At 41.6% G+C, this 18294-nt stretch overlaps 2 protein-coding genes across 3 annotated transcripts in view; both read right to left on the reverse strand.

The window, feature by feature from the left end:
• The window catches only part of madd (MAP-kinase activating death domain), a 110808-nt gene extending 105669 nt beyond the window's left edge, over positions 1-5139 (reverse strand). For both annotated transcript variants that reach the window (XM_080729874.1, XM_080729873.1), the window contains exon 1: positions 4952-5139. The gene's annotated coding sequence lies outside the window, so the exon portion shown is untranslated. The remainder of the gene's footprint in view (positions 1-4951) is intronic.
• A 2087-nt stretch (positions 5140-7226) lies between these two features.
• nr1h3 (nuclear receptor subfamily 1, group H, member 3) overlaps positions 7227-18294 on the reverse strand; it is a 48210-nt gene continuing 37142 nt past the window's right edge. Inside the window, exon 11 of the mRNA XM_080729542.1 lies at positions 7227-17526. Within this exon, the coding sequence (XP_080585668.1) occupies positions 17380-17526 (147 nt within the window). The 3' untranslated portion in view covers positions 7227-17379. The remainder of the gene's footprint in view (positions 17527-18294) is intronic.

Consider the following 18294-nt stretch of genomic DNA (forward strand, 5'->3'; position numbering starts at 1 on the left):
CTCGAGACCCCAAGTGGGGCTGTGCGAAGGTGATGGTGGGGTCGCATAGTACTGTACTGACAATTGAAAAAAGAAATATATGATCCTTCCCATTAAGTCAGTTTTCCTCGTTTTTGAAAAGCTTAGCCCTCTGAATTCATTTTCTTTCTTTAACATTTATCTGGGAACAGATATATAATCGTATACATACTGCATGTCCATTTAGCAATGTGTACAGAAACACGTTTCTCTAGCTTTTAAACTATGCTGATAAGAGACAAAATCGGACAGCGCCGAGTCATCAGAAGCAGGCTTCTCGCCACCAGTCGCCACGGGTACTCGCTCGGGCTGTTTCCTGGCACGGGTGTTGCATCAGACGTTGTGTCTGGCTTGTTGTCAAGATTTTTAACCTTTTTTTTCCTACGTTTTAATTCGATTTTCTATGTTGAATCTACATAGTGCAAACTATGCCTGGTCAGTGGTGGTCACTGCTGGTATAATTGTCACCCCAAGGCATCAATAATGTCCCATCCCAACTCTGACACTTCAATGTGATGCACACACCTTACGATGAGAATGTGTCCAAACATCTAAATAGAATGTGAGCACAAGTCACACAAGTAATCAACTAATTACTGGGTGTAGCACGGCTCAGAATCATTTATTATCAGCAAAAGAATGCCAGAAATTAAGGAAGTGTCTTTCAGGCACTTTTTCTCAGACTTACTGTAGATCAGATAAGATAGACATTCCTTGTGTGATAATAAATGAAGAAGGTTTTTCAACTGAAATGTGTTCAAGGTTTCCAGACTTTCCACCGTGAATTATCTGAATAAAAGTGCTTAAACGACACTTCCCCGAGTACTGGCAATCTTTCTATGATGTTCTAACGTCTATTCATCCAAGAAGAGGCAGTACCTGCTTTGCCACACGAGACATTATATGAGCTTCAACAGGGGTCTTCAACAGGGGGTCCGGGACCCCGAGGGGGTATTCAGAGTTACTGCAGGGCGGCCGCCAAATCTTTGTGATGGGACTTTATTTTGTTTAGATCGGTTATTTTTGGGGGAGGTTTGGTGTACAAGGATAAAAGAGCAGACCACCAACTAGTATTAGCATGCATGTTAGATTGGTTAAAAAATAAAATAACATTTCATTCATTAAAATTAACAAGTCCCGGCGTGTATCTTTGAAGTAGCTACACAGTACACACAGACTGCTTGTATCTTTGAAGTAGCTACACAGTACACACAGACTTGAAAATAATCCAAACTGGTGAAAACCCTCGTCAGTGATAGGGATGGGACGATATGAAAATGTCATCTCACAATTATTGTGACAAAAGAAATCGCGATTTATGAAATTATCACGATAATCAAAATCCATTATCCTAAGGTGGAACATTTGCCAAAAAATGGCCGATCTGCTATTTTTTGGCAAAGACATTTGATAGAGAGTGAAAAAAGACTGTATCAAGTATGTATAAGCCTATTATAAGTACCTTTTACCAATTTTTAGAGGGTTTTTAAGTGATACCGGATATGCAGCTCCAAATAAAAGGTGAATTGATCCCAGTGCATGACGGAGGACGATATATATCACGATAAATTAAATCTCCACAATACGATTATTGAGTGTTTTTAAACGATAATATCGTGTATCGTCCCATCCCTAGTTAGTGATAACAGGAGGACAACAGTTTGTAGCTCATGTGAACAAGGCAGGGAAGACATTTTCAATGGCGGGTCTTGTCATTCTATAGCAGGGTTCCCCAATTAGTTTTCCCCAAGGGCCGAATTATGTCTAGGGTACCAAGCCGAGGGCCACAACATTGCAGGGGGCGACGGCGTTCCCGCTACTCCAGCGACTGCGACAGTTCAGATATCGTCGTTGTCGGGTGAAAATCTTGTATGTCCAAAACCATTCGTTTTGCATGTATCATTTGAAAAATGATTTAAACTAGTGAAAACAGCCGATCTACAAGCACACAACTAGATCTGCTGTTTTCACTACTTTTGTGCGACGGCCTTGTATGATTTGCGAAAGAACGTACACATTTGGAGATACGAGATTTCCACCCGACAACGATGATATACTAGTGTTGTTGCTGCTCTTATACCACCATTATTACTGGGGTTGGTGTGGGCCAGACAGTAGCCAGCCGCCTATTGGGGAAACCTGTTATAGCCTTGGATCAAGACTGTCATAGATGTATTTTATCGAGTCTGACATTTGCATATAAATGTCAGACTCCATAAAAGAAAAGAACAATGAAGGCTGAAGTGTTCATTTGTAATGCTATATTGATGAAGTGAATACATAGGCTAGGACCCCAGGACTAATCTCATACTGTACCACATGCTGTTTACATTTCTGACTAAAAGACACAGCCTTATCTTGATCCAAGGCCAGTCATCCTAGGCCTCTGATGCAATGTCTAATGGATGATGACACCTCAGGGCCGTAACCCAAGCTGACACAGCACCAGAAACCACCATGGCATTACATCAAATTAGCATTACTGTGGACAGAGTACGAATCCTGCTCATACTAGCAATGTTTGTACCTATAACTACTTATATTAGCAGGTATAGGAGATTAGCCAATAGCAAACAGACAGCATAAAACATTCAATCAAATTAACATTACTGTGGGCAGAGTACGAATCCTGCTTATTTAATGCTAGCAACGCTTGTACCTATAATAGCTGCATACAGTAGGCTAGATGGACAATGCAATACATTGGCTATAGGGGTAACTAACTATAGGGTTCCATCCATAAGTGACACATAAACAGTTTAGACAGTATAAACCAGTAAGGCTCCCTAATCGGGAGATAAGCGACCGTAGGTCACTTATCTCCACAAATAGGGCAAAAATGTGTTTTGCCAAAATCTTCCTGATCCATGTTGATGACATGAGTGTAGACATACTGTGTAGTGATCTTCGTGATTTTAGGGCAAAATCTGTAGGAGCAGTGTCCAAAAATGTGTTTTTAAAAGTCGGCCTGGAGGTGGCGCTATATGGGACAGATTCATGTTGATGGGATGAGTGTAGACATACTGTGTACCGATTTGCGTGATTTTAGGGCGAAAATTGTAGGAGCAGTGTCCAAAAATGTGTTTTGCAAGAATCGGCCTCATGGTGGCGCTAGAAGAGGGCCATGTGAGAAATGAGGGGTGGGGTCTCCGCGCCGGCAAGGCGGACGAATAGGTACCGGCCCCGGCTGTCCCGGTCGCTCCTAGCCGGAGTTACGGCATTTTATGTGAGCTGCAGTGTAGGGGGTCTTCCACTGGGGGCGCCACCACTTTTGCATCCGTTCTGGAGCACCAGGAGTCGGTGGTCCCCGGGAATTCCCCGTGAGCAGCCCCGTTGGGGTGGTCATTTGGTCATGTTTGCGCATTTGGTCATTTTTTACATCTGGGGGTCCCCCAGGGACCTGGGGGTCCCTGGAGCTCCGGGGGTCCTTGGAGGTTGTAGTTTGGCAGCCAAGGAACGTGTGTGCAAAATTTGGCATGGATCGGGGCAACGGTTGCGGAGATATAAGCAGGGAAAAAGTGTGACGTGTGAGGTGTGACAGACAGACTGACTGACGGACTCACTCACACTTTGTGCAGGTTTTGATAGTAAATGCGACCTACGGTCGCAACAACATGGAACAAAACAATGTATAGAACAGCGGTTCTATAAAAAACATTTTCATGTCAAGGACCCCCATTTGAGAAGATATGCCAGGGACCCCCATAAAGAGAAGATTGTTATGGCTCTAGCAGTGATTCCCAACCATTGTAATGTCAAGGTTGGGAAAGTTTGACATGTCACATGCATTAGGCTATGGACCCCCATTTAATAGCATTTCTATCTCTGAGAACCCCAATTTATAATATTGTAAAATTCAATGTTAATTTAACTCGGAGTGTACAAATGAAACAGGTCCATCTGGTTCCATTTCTACACACTCTGAGTTACATACCCACAAGGGTCCATTTGGTGGTTCCTAACCATCATTTAGCAGGGGACCCCCTGGAACTCCCTCAAGGACACCTGGGGGTCCCCGGCCGGACCCCACTTTGAGAACCAATGGTATATTGACAACAACATGCAACAAAACAATACAAGAATGTCTTTCAGCTGCTGGCTGTGCAGTCTGTCTGCTTTATGATCACATCTAATATTTTATGATGCTTATGAGATAACAAGATAACTAGCCAACCACTGACTGACTCCACAACTGATAACCTGACAGATACACTGGCAGACGTCGCACACACAGCAGCACGACCCTTTAATTAACAAGCGTTGCAACACGTTGTGAGCTTGCAGATCTGCTATTTTTGGCAAATCCATTTGTGTAGAGTCAAGTGAAATAAGAGCGTGCCAAAATGTATGCAATTTACAGGTCGGTTTTATCAAGCATGGAGGGTTTAAGTGGTGCTGAATGTACAGCTCAACAAAAGCTAATTCATCCTAGTGTGTGACTAAAGGACAATTTCACGATATATAAAGATCTATGGGATACGATTATTGTATAAGCGATTTTTGATCACGATAAAACGATAATAACGATGATCGTCCCACTCCCATCGCGACCAAAAACAACATCATTCTTCTAAAACAGGACCTAAACGTCGACACGAGCCTCGTCGAAACACCACACCGACAAAACAGCTCATTTCTATCCGTCCAGATGAAACGCATCGCCGGCTACAGTCTACTCTACTGTACGTCACGGTAGTGTGCTGGGAGATTAGCCATAGCCTGGTTAGCTTAGTAGCTGCTAATAGAAGGACAATTACACTACAGTTCCTCCTTCAATTCCACGTTAAAAACACATTAATATCCCTCTGCTGCTGGCTGTCCGCGTGCACCAACGCGCACATCCAACACACAACAACACAGTCACACAAGCAGCAGCGCGTTGAAGAGCAGAGAGAAACAGATGATGTTTATGTGTGCATGTGAATGTACCAACCTGTCAGTGGTTGTTTAGCTGCTAGGCTCACAGATGATGATGGTGACGGCCTGCCTATGGCTGCTGCTCTGTCTCTCTGTCACTGATCTCTCTATGTAAAGGACATCCTCTAAATATATGAATGGATTAATCTAGTAGTTCATAAAGATGCTGTAAGCATGGCTCCTGCCTGCTGCTCCCTGGGTTGTGTACTTGTGTCATTGAACTGGTGTCTCTCTCTCCCTCACTGACATCCTCCTCAGATGGTTGTGTGTGTAGTGTGTGTGTGTGTGTGTGCTGTGCTGTGCTGTCTGTGTCAGTGTGTGTGTGTGTGTGTGTGTGTGTGTGTGTGTGTGTGTGTGCGTGCGTGCGTGCGCGTGTGGGCGTGTGTGTGTGTTGAGGAGGAGTTCCGCATCGCGAATGACGAGTCAAGAAGCACTACTATGCGCTGTGGTAGGACGGTGTCGCGCCGCGTGCCAAAATAGAACACATTTTTATTGAAGGCAGAAGGCCTATCTGCTATGTATGTACACACACACACGCACACACGCACGCACGCACGCACGCACGCACACACACACACACACACACACACACACACACACACACACACACACACACACACACCTATATAGGCCTATATGTGTGTAAATATAGGTGTGTATATATAGGTGTATATTTTTAGGTTTACCTAAAAGAGATATGTATATATACAGGTATATACAGTATATATATATATATATATATATATATATATATATATATATATATATATATATATATATATATAGACCTATATATGTGTGTGTGTGTGTGTGTGTGTGTGTGTGTGTGTGTGTGTGTGTGTGTGTGTGTGTGTGTGTGTATACACCTATATATATGTGTGTGTAAATATATATATATATATTAGGTAAACCTAAAAATATACACTTTTTATCAACCTTCTCTAACTAAATATCATATGCAAATGTCCTTATCAGAAAACAGGTGTCTTACTATAGAGCCCCATCTGTGACCCCCCCCCCCCCCCCCTGCTGTAGCTCCAGGTCACAGATGGGGTTGAACAATGTCACAATGGAACAGTAGGGAGATCAGTGGTGTAAAGTAACTAAGTACATTTACTCAAGTACTGTACATTGAGGTATTTTTACTTAACTGGTGTATTTTCCGGATTTCAGTACTTTTACTATACCCACTACATCTCAGAGGCAAATATTGTACTTTTACTCAAAATCGTCTTAAGTTGTGCTGTGACTGTGAGTCTCAACAACAAATACTGTATGCCCATAATGGACATGCCTGGTGTCACACTAGGCCCAATAGTGGCAGTGCAAAAATACTGTAATACTGTATTGTCATCCCACGGTTGGTGTCAGAGCAAATTATAGCTGTTAAGGCAATGGTTTATCATTATGTGTGTGATGAGCTTGATCAGAGAGAGGGGGAGGGGGGGGGGGGTGAGATAAATGGGAGGGAGAGGGGGGGATGGGGAGAGGAAGAGGGAGGGAGGGTGAGGGAGTATAACAGAGCCTGTTTCACCCAATAATCCGGCCTATACTGGAGACCATGGTACATAAACATATTATTTATTTTGTTATACTCTCTGACTCTAACTCTAACTATAGGCAACATCAGAATCTATATACTTTGTTTACATTAGTGATATTTAACATTAGTAATATTTTACACATCAAACATATAATTTTCGAAATGTCTGAGTGAGTGAGTGAGTGTCTGTCTGTCTGAAACAGCATTTCTCCTCAGTGGCTGGAGCAATTGATCTGAAATCGCATCACCATTAGCATATGAACACACCTGACATAACTGTGAAGCCCGTTTGTCACTTTCACAAATCATATACTGTATATTAGCATTTTTATGGTGTATCTACTATCTATTCTGCATCTAGCATGAGGCACATCTATTCTGCATCTAGCATGAGGCAACATGTTTAACCAGCTCTCTCTGTGTGTGTGTGTGTGTGTGTGTGTGTGTGTGTGTGTGTGTGTGTGTGTGTGTGCAGGCAGGCGGGTGTGGGGGAGGGGGGGGGAGACACAGTATCTCTGTAGCCATTAAACGAAACGGGTATTTCTTACATTGATGCTCCTACATATTATCATGCAAGCACCAGTTAAAGTTACTTTCCATCCCTCATATACTGTATGCACAGTGCACATCCCATAACCCACACACTGCACATCATTTTGGAGCTCTTTTAAGGCATCCCTGCATGTGGAATATGACTATAGTACGTTGTATTGATGTTTTGGCGTTCAAAAACCACTTGGAAAAGAAGTTGATGGGGAAAATCATTGATTCTGATCTCAAATCAATCATTGGACTAACAGCGTCCGTTTTAATTTATACATACAAAGCAGAATATATAAGATCATAAGGCATTACAAGTATTAAAATAGGTTTGCATTTCTATATCAACATTGTTTACAGCGTCACCCTTTGAAGACAGACAGGAATTAAACGAGAGCCGAGATGTCAGTTTATATACAAGGTACAATCAAACTGTGATGTCTATCGTATTAACATTATGAATTACAAACAACAACAACAAAAGAAAAACACAAATACACAAATTAAGATCCAATTATTATTGTTTGCTGTGAAGTTAATGGTGATTTGGTCTGACAATGCTAAATGTCATTCATGTCATACAATTAATCCAAACATTCCTACAAGTACTCAAAGGGAGGCGAGGTTGCACGATGTCCAATGTTCAGTGAAAGTGTGACTGATATTAAGAGACATTTTGTGGTTATGTTGTTCACCCCATCCTCAACGAGCCTGATTTATACGTTGTCATACTACAGTGCCCTAAAACAGCCGATCTACAAGCACACAGTGCGTTGCAGATAGGATGCATTGTGTGCTTGTAGGGTGGCTGTTTTTGGCGCAAGACATCTTCGGCAGAACTTTAACCGGGCATTAAAGGAGTAGTTCACCCCCAAAATGTTTTTTTTTCTCTATTGATTACTCTTGCCATGGAGACTTGAGTTCAATCATATTTTTTAGTTTTAATCACATTCCTAAGACAATAATTTCATTACAATAAATTGACCCCCATTGATTCCGGATGGGGACCCAAATGCATTTGAGTCCCCATCCGGAATCAATGTGGGTACATTTATTGTAATGAAATTATTGTCTTAGGAATGTGAAAAATACAAAAAACTCAAGTCTCCATGGCATGAGTAATCAATAGAAGAAAAAAAAAAAAAAAAACATTTTGGGGGTGAACTACTCCTTTAAAGTGACTTTTGTATTGAACATTAAGGGGGGGAAGAAGGGGGTCCAGTGTTCACATAAAGTATCTGTTTGGAAATCACGTCCAGAGACGCCGCTTGTTGTGGTTGTGTCTCCAAACCTGCTCTGCATGTAGGAGAGTGACATTGATGGAGAGGCGCCTCTCTCTCTAAAAGTTGAACTATTTCCTACTGGAGGCGCCCAGGTCGCCCCGCTCACTAAACAACGGACGGTGAGAGAGAGCGCTGAAATGTGCAGCAAGCTGGGAACAGGAGCACGTCTTTACCACCAGTAAAACTCCCTAATCGGGAGATAAGCGACCGTCAGGTCACATACACAAACTTTAGAAGGCAGTCATAGCCAACCAGGAGGGAATATGGGAAATGGGACAGATCCATGTTGATGACATGACTTTAGAGATACTGTCATTACTGTGTACTTCAGTCATGTGTCAGTGTACTTTTCATAGTAACTGCGACCAAATGAAAATGCATGGCAGAAAAAAAATGATTTCTGTGGACTATTAGGCATGTAACGATTTATCGTAAATCACTTAAAATCAAATTGTAAAATTTCAAAAAGTCAAATTGGTGACATGCAAACAGCAGAGGGCACATAAAAAAAGAAATACAGGAATCTTTGTAAGAGATTTGATTTAAAAAAAACAAATTTCAGTCATTTGCTAATGTATTTAAAAGAGCATAATTTAAAACACAGTATTGTAAGTATTGTTTATGTCAAATATAACAATTTTTGGTCATTTGTATGGAAAATATTTAATTTGGAATGGTATGGTGATTTGAGTGAATCGTTACATGCCTCCTGTGGACACGGGCCTCTTATGCCTCGAACAGAGTCGGATCCGCGGTGTAGTGCGGTGTAGTCTTTTTGAGCGTTAACGTTGTAGTTTTATGACTCAAAAAGACTACACCGCACTACACCGCGGTGGATAGCCTTCCACCGCGGACCCGACTCTGTTCGAGGCTTAACAGTGTTTGAGACCTCAACCCCACAAGCACAAAACAAAAACATTGTTCACCAGCCCATTAAAATACCAACATCTTTAAGGAGTTTGTTCCAAGTCTCCAATTACATTGAATAACCCTAACCCTGCTGACATTCAATAGCAGAGGAGGTAAAAAAGAAGCAAGAAACCAGTGTCAAATAACTTTTAACATCCCCCTTGTAAAGTTTCATATTTCTGTTCACTGCCTTATTAAAGATACTACTCAATGTTTGCGCATAAATTAACTATAAAACCATTCATTTAGTTCCTAGGCTATAGGGTTAGAACCTGTAAAACAAAACCGAAGCATGTTCCCATACAACTGATAGAAACAGCTTCTGTAGTGTATGATGGATTTGGAGACGGAAGGTGGTGACATTAACACACACACAAAACAACTGTTTAAATTACATTTCCAGTGATGTATTAGAACCAACATTTAAGCTCTGTATCTGATTTTGGGGTTGCCCCATTCTGTTCAGTGATGCCAGTCCAATTCGCGGTACATGCTTTTATATAGCCAAAATCTTGCTTCAGAAAATATTGTTGTGAATATTTAGAGGCTAATATCAAGTTTATTACTTGCAGGCAATTAAAACATATGAGACGTATTACCGCTACGACAGGCAACATAACTCATCAACTTTTCATAATGGTCCAACTGTAGCTCTGTTCTCATATCAGAAATGTATTTCAGCACAGGGAAAATATATATATATAATATATATATTGTTTTTCACACGGAAACCTTGCCAGCACGTTGGAATTATTTTTAATTGATGAAAAGTTGTGATCTTATTTTGTTTAAATCTTTTTTTTTTTTTTTTTTTATCTTTTGAAATCTTCCAGAAAAGTATGTTCTGGACTTCATAAGTGTTTGAATTGAAAATGTATATTATCTTTATGCTGTGCTTCACAATAAAAATATTTGAAACACAAACACTCATGTCAAGCCCCCAACTCACCTATGGCAATACAAAATTTAATCGGAATTAAATCAAACAAAAGCCAATTAAACCCTGGCCTGCTTGCTCTAAAATGGCAACCCACCAGAGAAAAACAAACCAAGCCAGTGATGAGCTACTTTGAATAATTATTCAGTTAGGATTGCAAATATCAAATTTCAGCAAATAAGTTACAGCCCCCAAAAGAATTGCAACCTGTAGTGTACTGTAAACTAAGCTAATTTGACATTTTACTGCCATTGGATTGTCAATCCATGGGGTTGTGGTTGGCCGGACCAAGGTGGTCCCCATCAGTGTTGCCATGTCTGCTTATTATAAGTCACTTTATGCTTGGTCTTTTTGTAAAGTCGCTACTAAATTATTGGTAGTTTAAAGTGTAGTTGCTCTGTTGTTTAGACCAGTGGTTCTCAAATGTTTGTAATTTTCAAGGACCCTCAAATGAATATGTATTTGTCCGTGTATCCTCTCCCCCCAATCTGAAAATATACAACTTCAAGGGGAATACCACCCATTTTTAACTGGAGGATTGATTGTGAAAAGTGCAACACTAGTACTGTTCAAATATTAGATGTGTATATTATTGTAATTAATGAAGATGATGAGTGCGCTGTACTGCTACTGAAACACAACATGGAGGCAGAAGAAAAAGTCTCAAGCTGATGTAATATAGCATTCTAATCATTGGAAAGTGCTTTTTGGAAGATTTACATACAACTTAAATTAAACCAAAATCAGACCTCCCTGCTTTTGCAATTCAGTTGATCAGGCCACACTCCTGTAATAATATTCACATACACTGAATTATTCATTCACCATCTGGTAATTAAGTGGACAAATAAAACAAATCTTAATAAACATCCATGACATGAAATGATTTGATTTGACCTAGTAATTCCACACTGAAGTGACACAGGTGAGAAGAAGCCATAATGACTGGAATAATAATTAGTTATAATTAGGAATGCAAATCTTGCTGCTGAGAACGCCTTCAGACAGCTAACGAGCTAACAACACAACAGCATTTCCTGTTCAGGATTGAGCAGATTAACCACTTAAAACGCTATAAACTTGTCCAGAGATCACTCAGGGCTCCATCCTTGGCCCCCTTCTGTTCTCACCTCTACACCTCATCTTGCCTTACCCATTATATATTCTAGACTATTTTGTTTAGATATAAATAAACAATATTTTCTTTTACCGTTTTGAAAGAACATTTCAAAATAGTGAAAATAGCCGATCCACATCGACACGCTGTGAGCTTGTTGTTTGGCTACTTCGATTCGATTTTAGCATTTTCAAGAATAGCAGATCTACAAGCTATCGGTGAGCTTGAGAAGAAAATATTGAACGTGTGATAAATACTGATTTAGAAGGTGTATATAGAATTGGCCGCAAGTCAAAGAGGTTAAAATGTTTTTCAAAATAGTAAAAAATTGCAAAAAAAAAAAATATATATACTTTAGGCATACGGGTAAGGCAAGATAGGGCCCCAAATCTCTTTGCCGAAAAAAAAGCAGACAAGGTTGGGCTATTTTCGCCAGAATAGGTAGACCCTATAGGGTTCAAGTGGTTACCAACCTAGAGCCATCCTTACACAAACTACAGAGAATGCCAGAGAAACAACCAAATCCTCACCGACAAAGTTTTATCGTCCATCACGCCTCATGTTTTACACTGCACAGGTGAAACTGTGGAAAGAAAACTATACATCTCTTTCACCTAAAAATTCTAGAAAACAAAAATCAAAGCGTTTCACCTGTGTGCTTATAATACCCACAGTCATGAGACGTTGTCATGATGAGACCATAACAAGGTAATAAGTTAGTTTTACACTGCTGGCAATTAAGCCATTTTGATTTCTTTTAACAGTTGCATTGAGGTTATTAATACACACTCACACAACAGTATCATCAAAAATCTAAACTGAGATGAAATGGTTGAGGACTGCTCTCTCAATCCTGCATTGGGTACAAAAAAGAAACTTTATACATCTCTCTCTCTTTCTCTCACACACACACACACACACACACACACACACACACACACACGCACACACACAGACACAGACACACTATCATACTGTACCATATATTTCCAAATAGTCCCCCCGGGGCAAATAGCCGCCGGGCACCAAATAGACGCCGGGGGTCTGACACCGTTTTACGCATCGACCGCCATTCAAATGGACGCGAATAAGTGTAGCAAATAGCCGCCCGGTTCTTTTAAACTCCAGGGGTTCAAATCTATTTTGTGAATTAAACGCCCTGGGCTAACATTTGGAAATATTCGGTATATCTGAAAGACAAATATAAAAATAACTACCGTCTCTAACTAGTTCAGTAAAATAACCAAGCAGTATAAAAGCCCGATTTATATTTCTTGGTACAAGGGTGTCGTACAACTGAAAACAGCTCATCTATGAACTCGCAAGACTTTGATCTTATCCACGAGTTTCCAACGCCCCATTGCGCAGACGCTGTACAGAGCTTCCGGCGCCGCAGCCGAGTGTGATTTACAAGCTCACAACAGTTGCATCTGCGACGCGACGTGAGCTTGTATGTCTGCTGTTAAACCGGAAGTGTGGTCCAAACAGGTCCAAATAATCTCCAGTAAACTCCCGCGGAAACAGGTGGATAGATATAGGCTATTTTTGGTCCCCGACACCGTTGTATGACAGAGCATAAATGTAGGCATTATTATACTGTGCATAACGGTTACCGTGGTCATTAAATGCGATACTTCTTTACAGACAAAACACACTAAGGTCTGCTTAGACATCGTTAAAGGTGCTGTAAGTTATTTATATGTATGTATTATTAAATGTGTAGCCCACTTGAAAATGTCTTCTGTTCACTTAAGAGCTAGGGAGATGGTGAGAGCCCTCTCACTGAACAAACACTACAGGGCATAGCCGTGGCCGTGGTTTTCTGCCTGGTGCCACAAAGAGAGATTTACAAAAACGTTTATGACAATTATTTTAAGCCTAGAATCAAGCCATCCAGGATCCTTGGTGAATCATGATGGGACGATATACGACATTATCGTTTATCGGGATGAAAAACACTCACGATAATCGTATTGTGGATTTTTTTTCCCCGTCATGCACTGGGATCAATTCACCTTTTATTTGCCGAGCTGCATTATCCAGTACCACTTAAACCCTCTGTAATTTGGTAAAAAGTACTTATAATATATGTACTTGATACAGTCTTTTTTTCACTCTCTACCAAATCTCTTTGCCAAAAAATAGCCGATCTACAAGCTCAAAACGTGTCGCGTTGCGACGCGTTGTGAGCTTGTAGATCTGCTATTTTTGGGCAAATGTTCCGCCCCAGGAAAATGGATTTTTGGATTATCGCGATAATATTGTAAATTACGATTTCTTTTGTCACAATAATCGTGATATGAAATGTTCTTATCGTCCCATCCCTAATCAAGACCATAAAACCATCATGGCCATAAAACCTTTCATATATATATATATATATATAAATAAACCTGTATACATACATATACACACACATACTTGAGAGAGATGCAATTCAGAGAAATTGCAAGTGTGGTTGCCGTGAGGCAAGTCATGAGGAATCAGCTGGGAAATGAATTCCGTTTTACCACTTATATTAGGTATTGTGATGTGAAGTGAAACATGAACAAAAACGTCACATTTCTGTTGTGCAGCCGCCCAACCCGGATAACATTACTCAGAAAGTTATAAAACACAGGTTCACTTTACTGGGCAAAAAAGCTCTCGGACCGAATACAATAGTATGCCTATAATAGAGCATCGCAGTTTAAGCCCCACCCGCCCTCACCCCGGTGTCGGCGTTTTCCCCCATGCATTTCATCCATAGACATTTCATAACATTTCATGCAACGATTAATTAGAAAGCTGAACAAAAGAAGAGGATACAAGTTGTACCCTCGTCTTTTTTTTCAGCTTTCTAATTAATCGTTGCAGGCAAAAAATAGTGTTTATTGTCATGATTCCTCACCAGCCAGGGTGGCTTTGTCAGAGGCTTAAAAGACGTTTAAATAAATACTTCATGAAATGTCTATGGATGAAATGCATGGGGAAAAACGCTTCCGACACCGGAGTGAGGGCGGGCGGGCGGGCCTTAAACTGCGATGCTCTATAGCAACCACGTTGACTAGAAAAGGTGCAATTCTGGGAAATTGCAAGTGTGGTTGCACTGACGCAAGTCACGAAGAATCCACTGGGAAGTGAATTCCGTCTTACCGTTTATAATAAATATCGTGAGGTCATGTGATGCATGACAACAGTGACAACAGTGTGAGAAGCATGATCAAAAGCTTCAGTTTTCTTTCATGCAAATGTTAACAAAAAGCAGGTTCACTTTGCTGGCAAAGAATTCTCAGACCGAGAACAATAGTGTACATTTAATAAATACCCTTTGTTTAGCTATTTCCTTTTTCTTTTGCTTCTTCACAGAATCAAAGGTTTTAATGCTCATGATTCACCAGGATCCTGGATGGCTTGATTCCAGTCTTAAAATAATTGATATCAATATTTTTGCAAATCACTATGGGAAAAATGAATGGCCAATGTGTTTGCACCAGAGAACCACGACCACTGCTATGCCCTATAGCAATGATAACTACCAGAATTAACTTTTTAACAAAACGCATTGCTTTCATCAGAAAAATAGAACTTACAGCTGCTCTATCGTTGCTCTAGAACCCAGTGCTCCGATGACAAGGGAGTGGGACAACGTGCTGATTCTTAACCCCAATTATATTGTTCTATTCAAACATGTTTTATATAGAAGCCGCTCGGAGCCAGATGTTTGGGTTACGAAGTCTATCCCAGTTCTGGAAAGTCCTAGAACAGCAATAGACTGGCTCCTTCAGAACAGACTGGCTCCTTCAGAACAGACTGGTTCCTTCAGAACAGACTGGCTCCTTCAGAACAGACTGGCTCCTTCAGAACAGACTGGTTCCTTCAGAACAGACTGGCTCCTTCAGAACAGACTGGCTCCTTCAGAACAGACTGGTTCCTTCAGAACAGAATCAAGGAATCTACGATGGACCTCATGGGCTTTTAAAGGAATACGTGAACACGCATTCAGCCTGGCTTTACGATCCTGGCTTGACAAAGACGCTCCTTCTCAGTCTGGCTTGGCGTTAGTGGAACTGAATAAACCAGGCTGTACGAAGCAGGCTTTGTCAAACCTGGATTTGGCTTAAATCCTGGCTTATTTGATTCTGCTTTAATGAAACGGGCCCCAGGTCATCCTGTTGACTAACTAGCTCCACCTGGTGGTGGCCTGTGGCAGCTTCTCTGACAGGTGAATTTCCCCTGAATGCAAAAATAAAAAAAGATACAAGCTTCAGGTTATAAATCAGCACAGTGTCCCTTTAACTCCCCTCACCATTATCTGTCCCATTGACCAGCCAATCACAACTCAGTCGCAGTCCCAATGGCGGGCCAATCACGTCTCAGTCTCAGTGTGTCAGTCACATTGCCACCAGATCTCACAGACTACCCGTTCCTTGTGCATTGCTAAATGATTGTGCAATCTCATTGATATTGATATATGTGTGCGCTAGATAATGTTTTTTCTTTCTTTTTTTCTTGTGAAAATAAATCTATTTATAGTTGAATAATTAAGGGCGGGTAGAAATGACCCAAAAAAGGTCCCCTGTGTATTTGGAAGAATAAACTCAAGTAATTGACAACATGTATACAAATTGTGTGTGTATGCGTACACACACACACACACACACGCACACACACACACACACACACGCACACACACAGTAGCTGTGTCGCATGACTTTTCTCTTCAAAAGGAACACAAGCCAACTGCTGCCTTCTCACAACCCTACCACGCCAAACAAGTCACAACACCAACAAGACGTTGCTAAAACATCAGTCAGTAGTCTGTTCATCACCAGCTGTGTGTTCCCCATTCAATAGCCAAGAACTGCAGAAACTACTTCAATTAAACTGTCAGCCATCCGTCCGTGTTACCACTGTATGACACAGCCCAACGCATCCTGATTATCACTGTTAAGAGTAAAGAAATGATTTTAACCACTTAAACGCTATTATAAATAGAGGTCACTAGTATTTCCCCCTACACAAAATCTCTTCGACGGAAAAAAAAGAAATAGCCCATCTACAAGTTTGTTGTGAGTAGTGATGGGTATCGTTCACCTTTGAATCGATACGATACCTTTTTCGATACCTGGGAATCGATGCGATACCCTTTTCGATACTTTTTATTTAAGTTTAACTGCTCTACCGCTGATGATGATGATCACACAGTGTGGCTGAGCGGAGAGTATAGACGTTGGATAATCATCATAATAATAAACATTATAGGCCATTGTCGGCTATTTTCCACAGTAACAAGTGTAGCCTACTAAAGCAGTCATTAAACTCTCAGTAGCCCAACTGTTACAGATGCGACCGGCCAGGGGTGCGTTCCAGAGTATCGAAACGAGGTATCGTTCGTTTTTACGCGAACCGATACCCGATAGTATCGACGTCATGCGATCGATACCATTAATTGTAGATCGGCTATTCCTCCCCTCCCCCGAATCGTCCCAGAATATTATTAGGGTTCATTCAAATGGTTAATGAGTTTTACAACAGGTTAGTTAATTGATGAGGTTGTTAAAACACTGGCTTTGTGAGCCCTGATGATGACGAGATGTTCGTTATAATCTCACCCGAAATCAGCCCAAAGCAAACATCAACACATCGGGGGGCAGATGAGTGAATGAGGGAGAGGGCTGTGTGTTCAATGTTCAAAAAAATTATAATGATCCTGTCATCTCAAAAAGCATTCATCAGCAGCATACAAGAAACAAAAAAATCTTCACCCCCAAAAAGAAAAATCTCCAAACCTAGAACCAATAAGCCAGTCTCTGATGAGCATACAAAAGAGCAGACTAGGAGAATCCTGTTAGTTTCCTAGTGGGTTTTTGTCTCTTTCAACTTCAATGCTCAGTCTTGCTCGGAAGATGCTGTGTCCGTACGTCTGTCCGTCCGTCCGGGTGCTTTCACGTTGAGCTGCTCAGAGGATGCTCCACCTGTCTGTCTGTCTGTCTGTCTGTCTAGTCCATCTGTCCGTGCGTCCCGGGGCTTTGTGAGGCTACAGAGTGTGTGGCATCGGGCATCGGGCCGGGGGCCAAGGGCAGGGCAGGGCAGGGCAGGGCAGGGCCGGGCTGGGGGGCTCCTCCTCCTCCAGTCACTCGTGGACGTCCCAGATCTCGGACAGCAGAGGCGGGAGCTTCTTGTCCTGCAGACGCAGAGCAAACACCTGCTCCGAGTGGACGCTGCTGAGGGTCCGCAGGCTCACCAGTTTCATCAGCATGCGAGGGAACATCAGGTGGTCCTGAGCGGGGATGGGACCACATGAAAATGTCATTAGCGACCTTAAGCAACGCTACGGCAACGGCAGATGACAACGCTAACCGGAAATGATCCGCGCTCGATAGATAAACCTGCCGTCGCCACAGCCGTCTCTACTACGGCAGAAGGTCCCTTCCCACGTAGCGCTGCCCTACTCCGTCTGCTGCGTGTACGCGTCGCCATGGGAACCAAAGCGTTCAGTGAAAGGGGTGGGAACCCGTCGCCGCCGACGCTTTGCTTAACCATTTTGACCGCTACGGCGATTACGTCATAGCAGCCGTAGTCCGCCTGGCGTTGCCGTCCAGAAAATCATCGAGCTTAAAGTTGCTAATATCACGATTATTGTGATCGAAAGAATTGCGATTTACGATGTTCGCGCGATAATCAAAATATCCCCAACATCCATAATCCTAGGGCGGAACGTTTGCCAAAAAAATAGCTATAAGCTATAAGCTCAATGCGTTGTGAGCTTGTAGATCTGCTATTTTTTTTGGCAAAGAGATTTGGTCGAGAGTAAATAAAAGGTGAATTTATCCCAGTGACGGACAATTTCACGATACAATTACCGTGTTTCATGATAATATGAGGGAGATATGGGAGTGATCAGTTTCCAGCCAATTGAAGAATTGTCCGCAGTGTACGATAGAGAGTCACCGAGGTGAATATTAGATATATTATATATAATATTAGAAACTGCAGGCTTTCTAATACTGGAAAGTTAACATGCTATAATGGAAGCCAATGTTCCTCC

This window comes from Nannobrachium achirus, assembly GCF_963921795.1.
Source record: "Nannobrachium achirus genome assembly, chromosome: 7".
NCBI lineage: Eukaryota > Metazoa > Chordata > Actinopteri > Myctophiformes > Myctophidae > Nannobrachium > Nannobrachium achirus.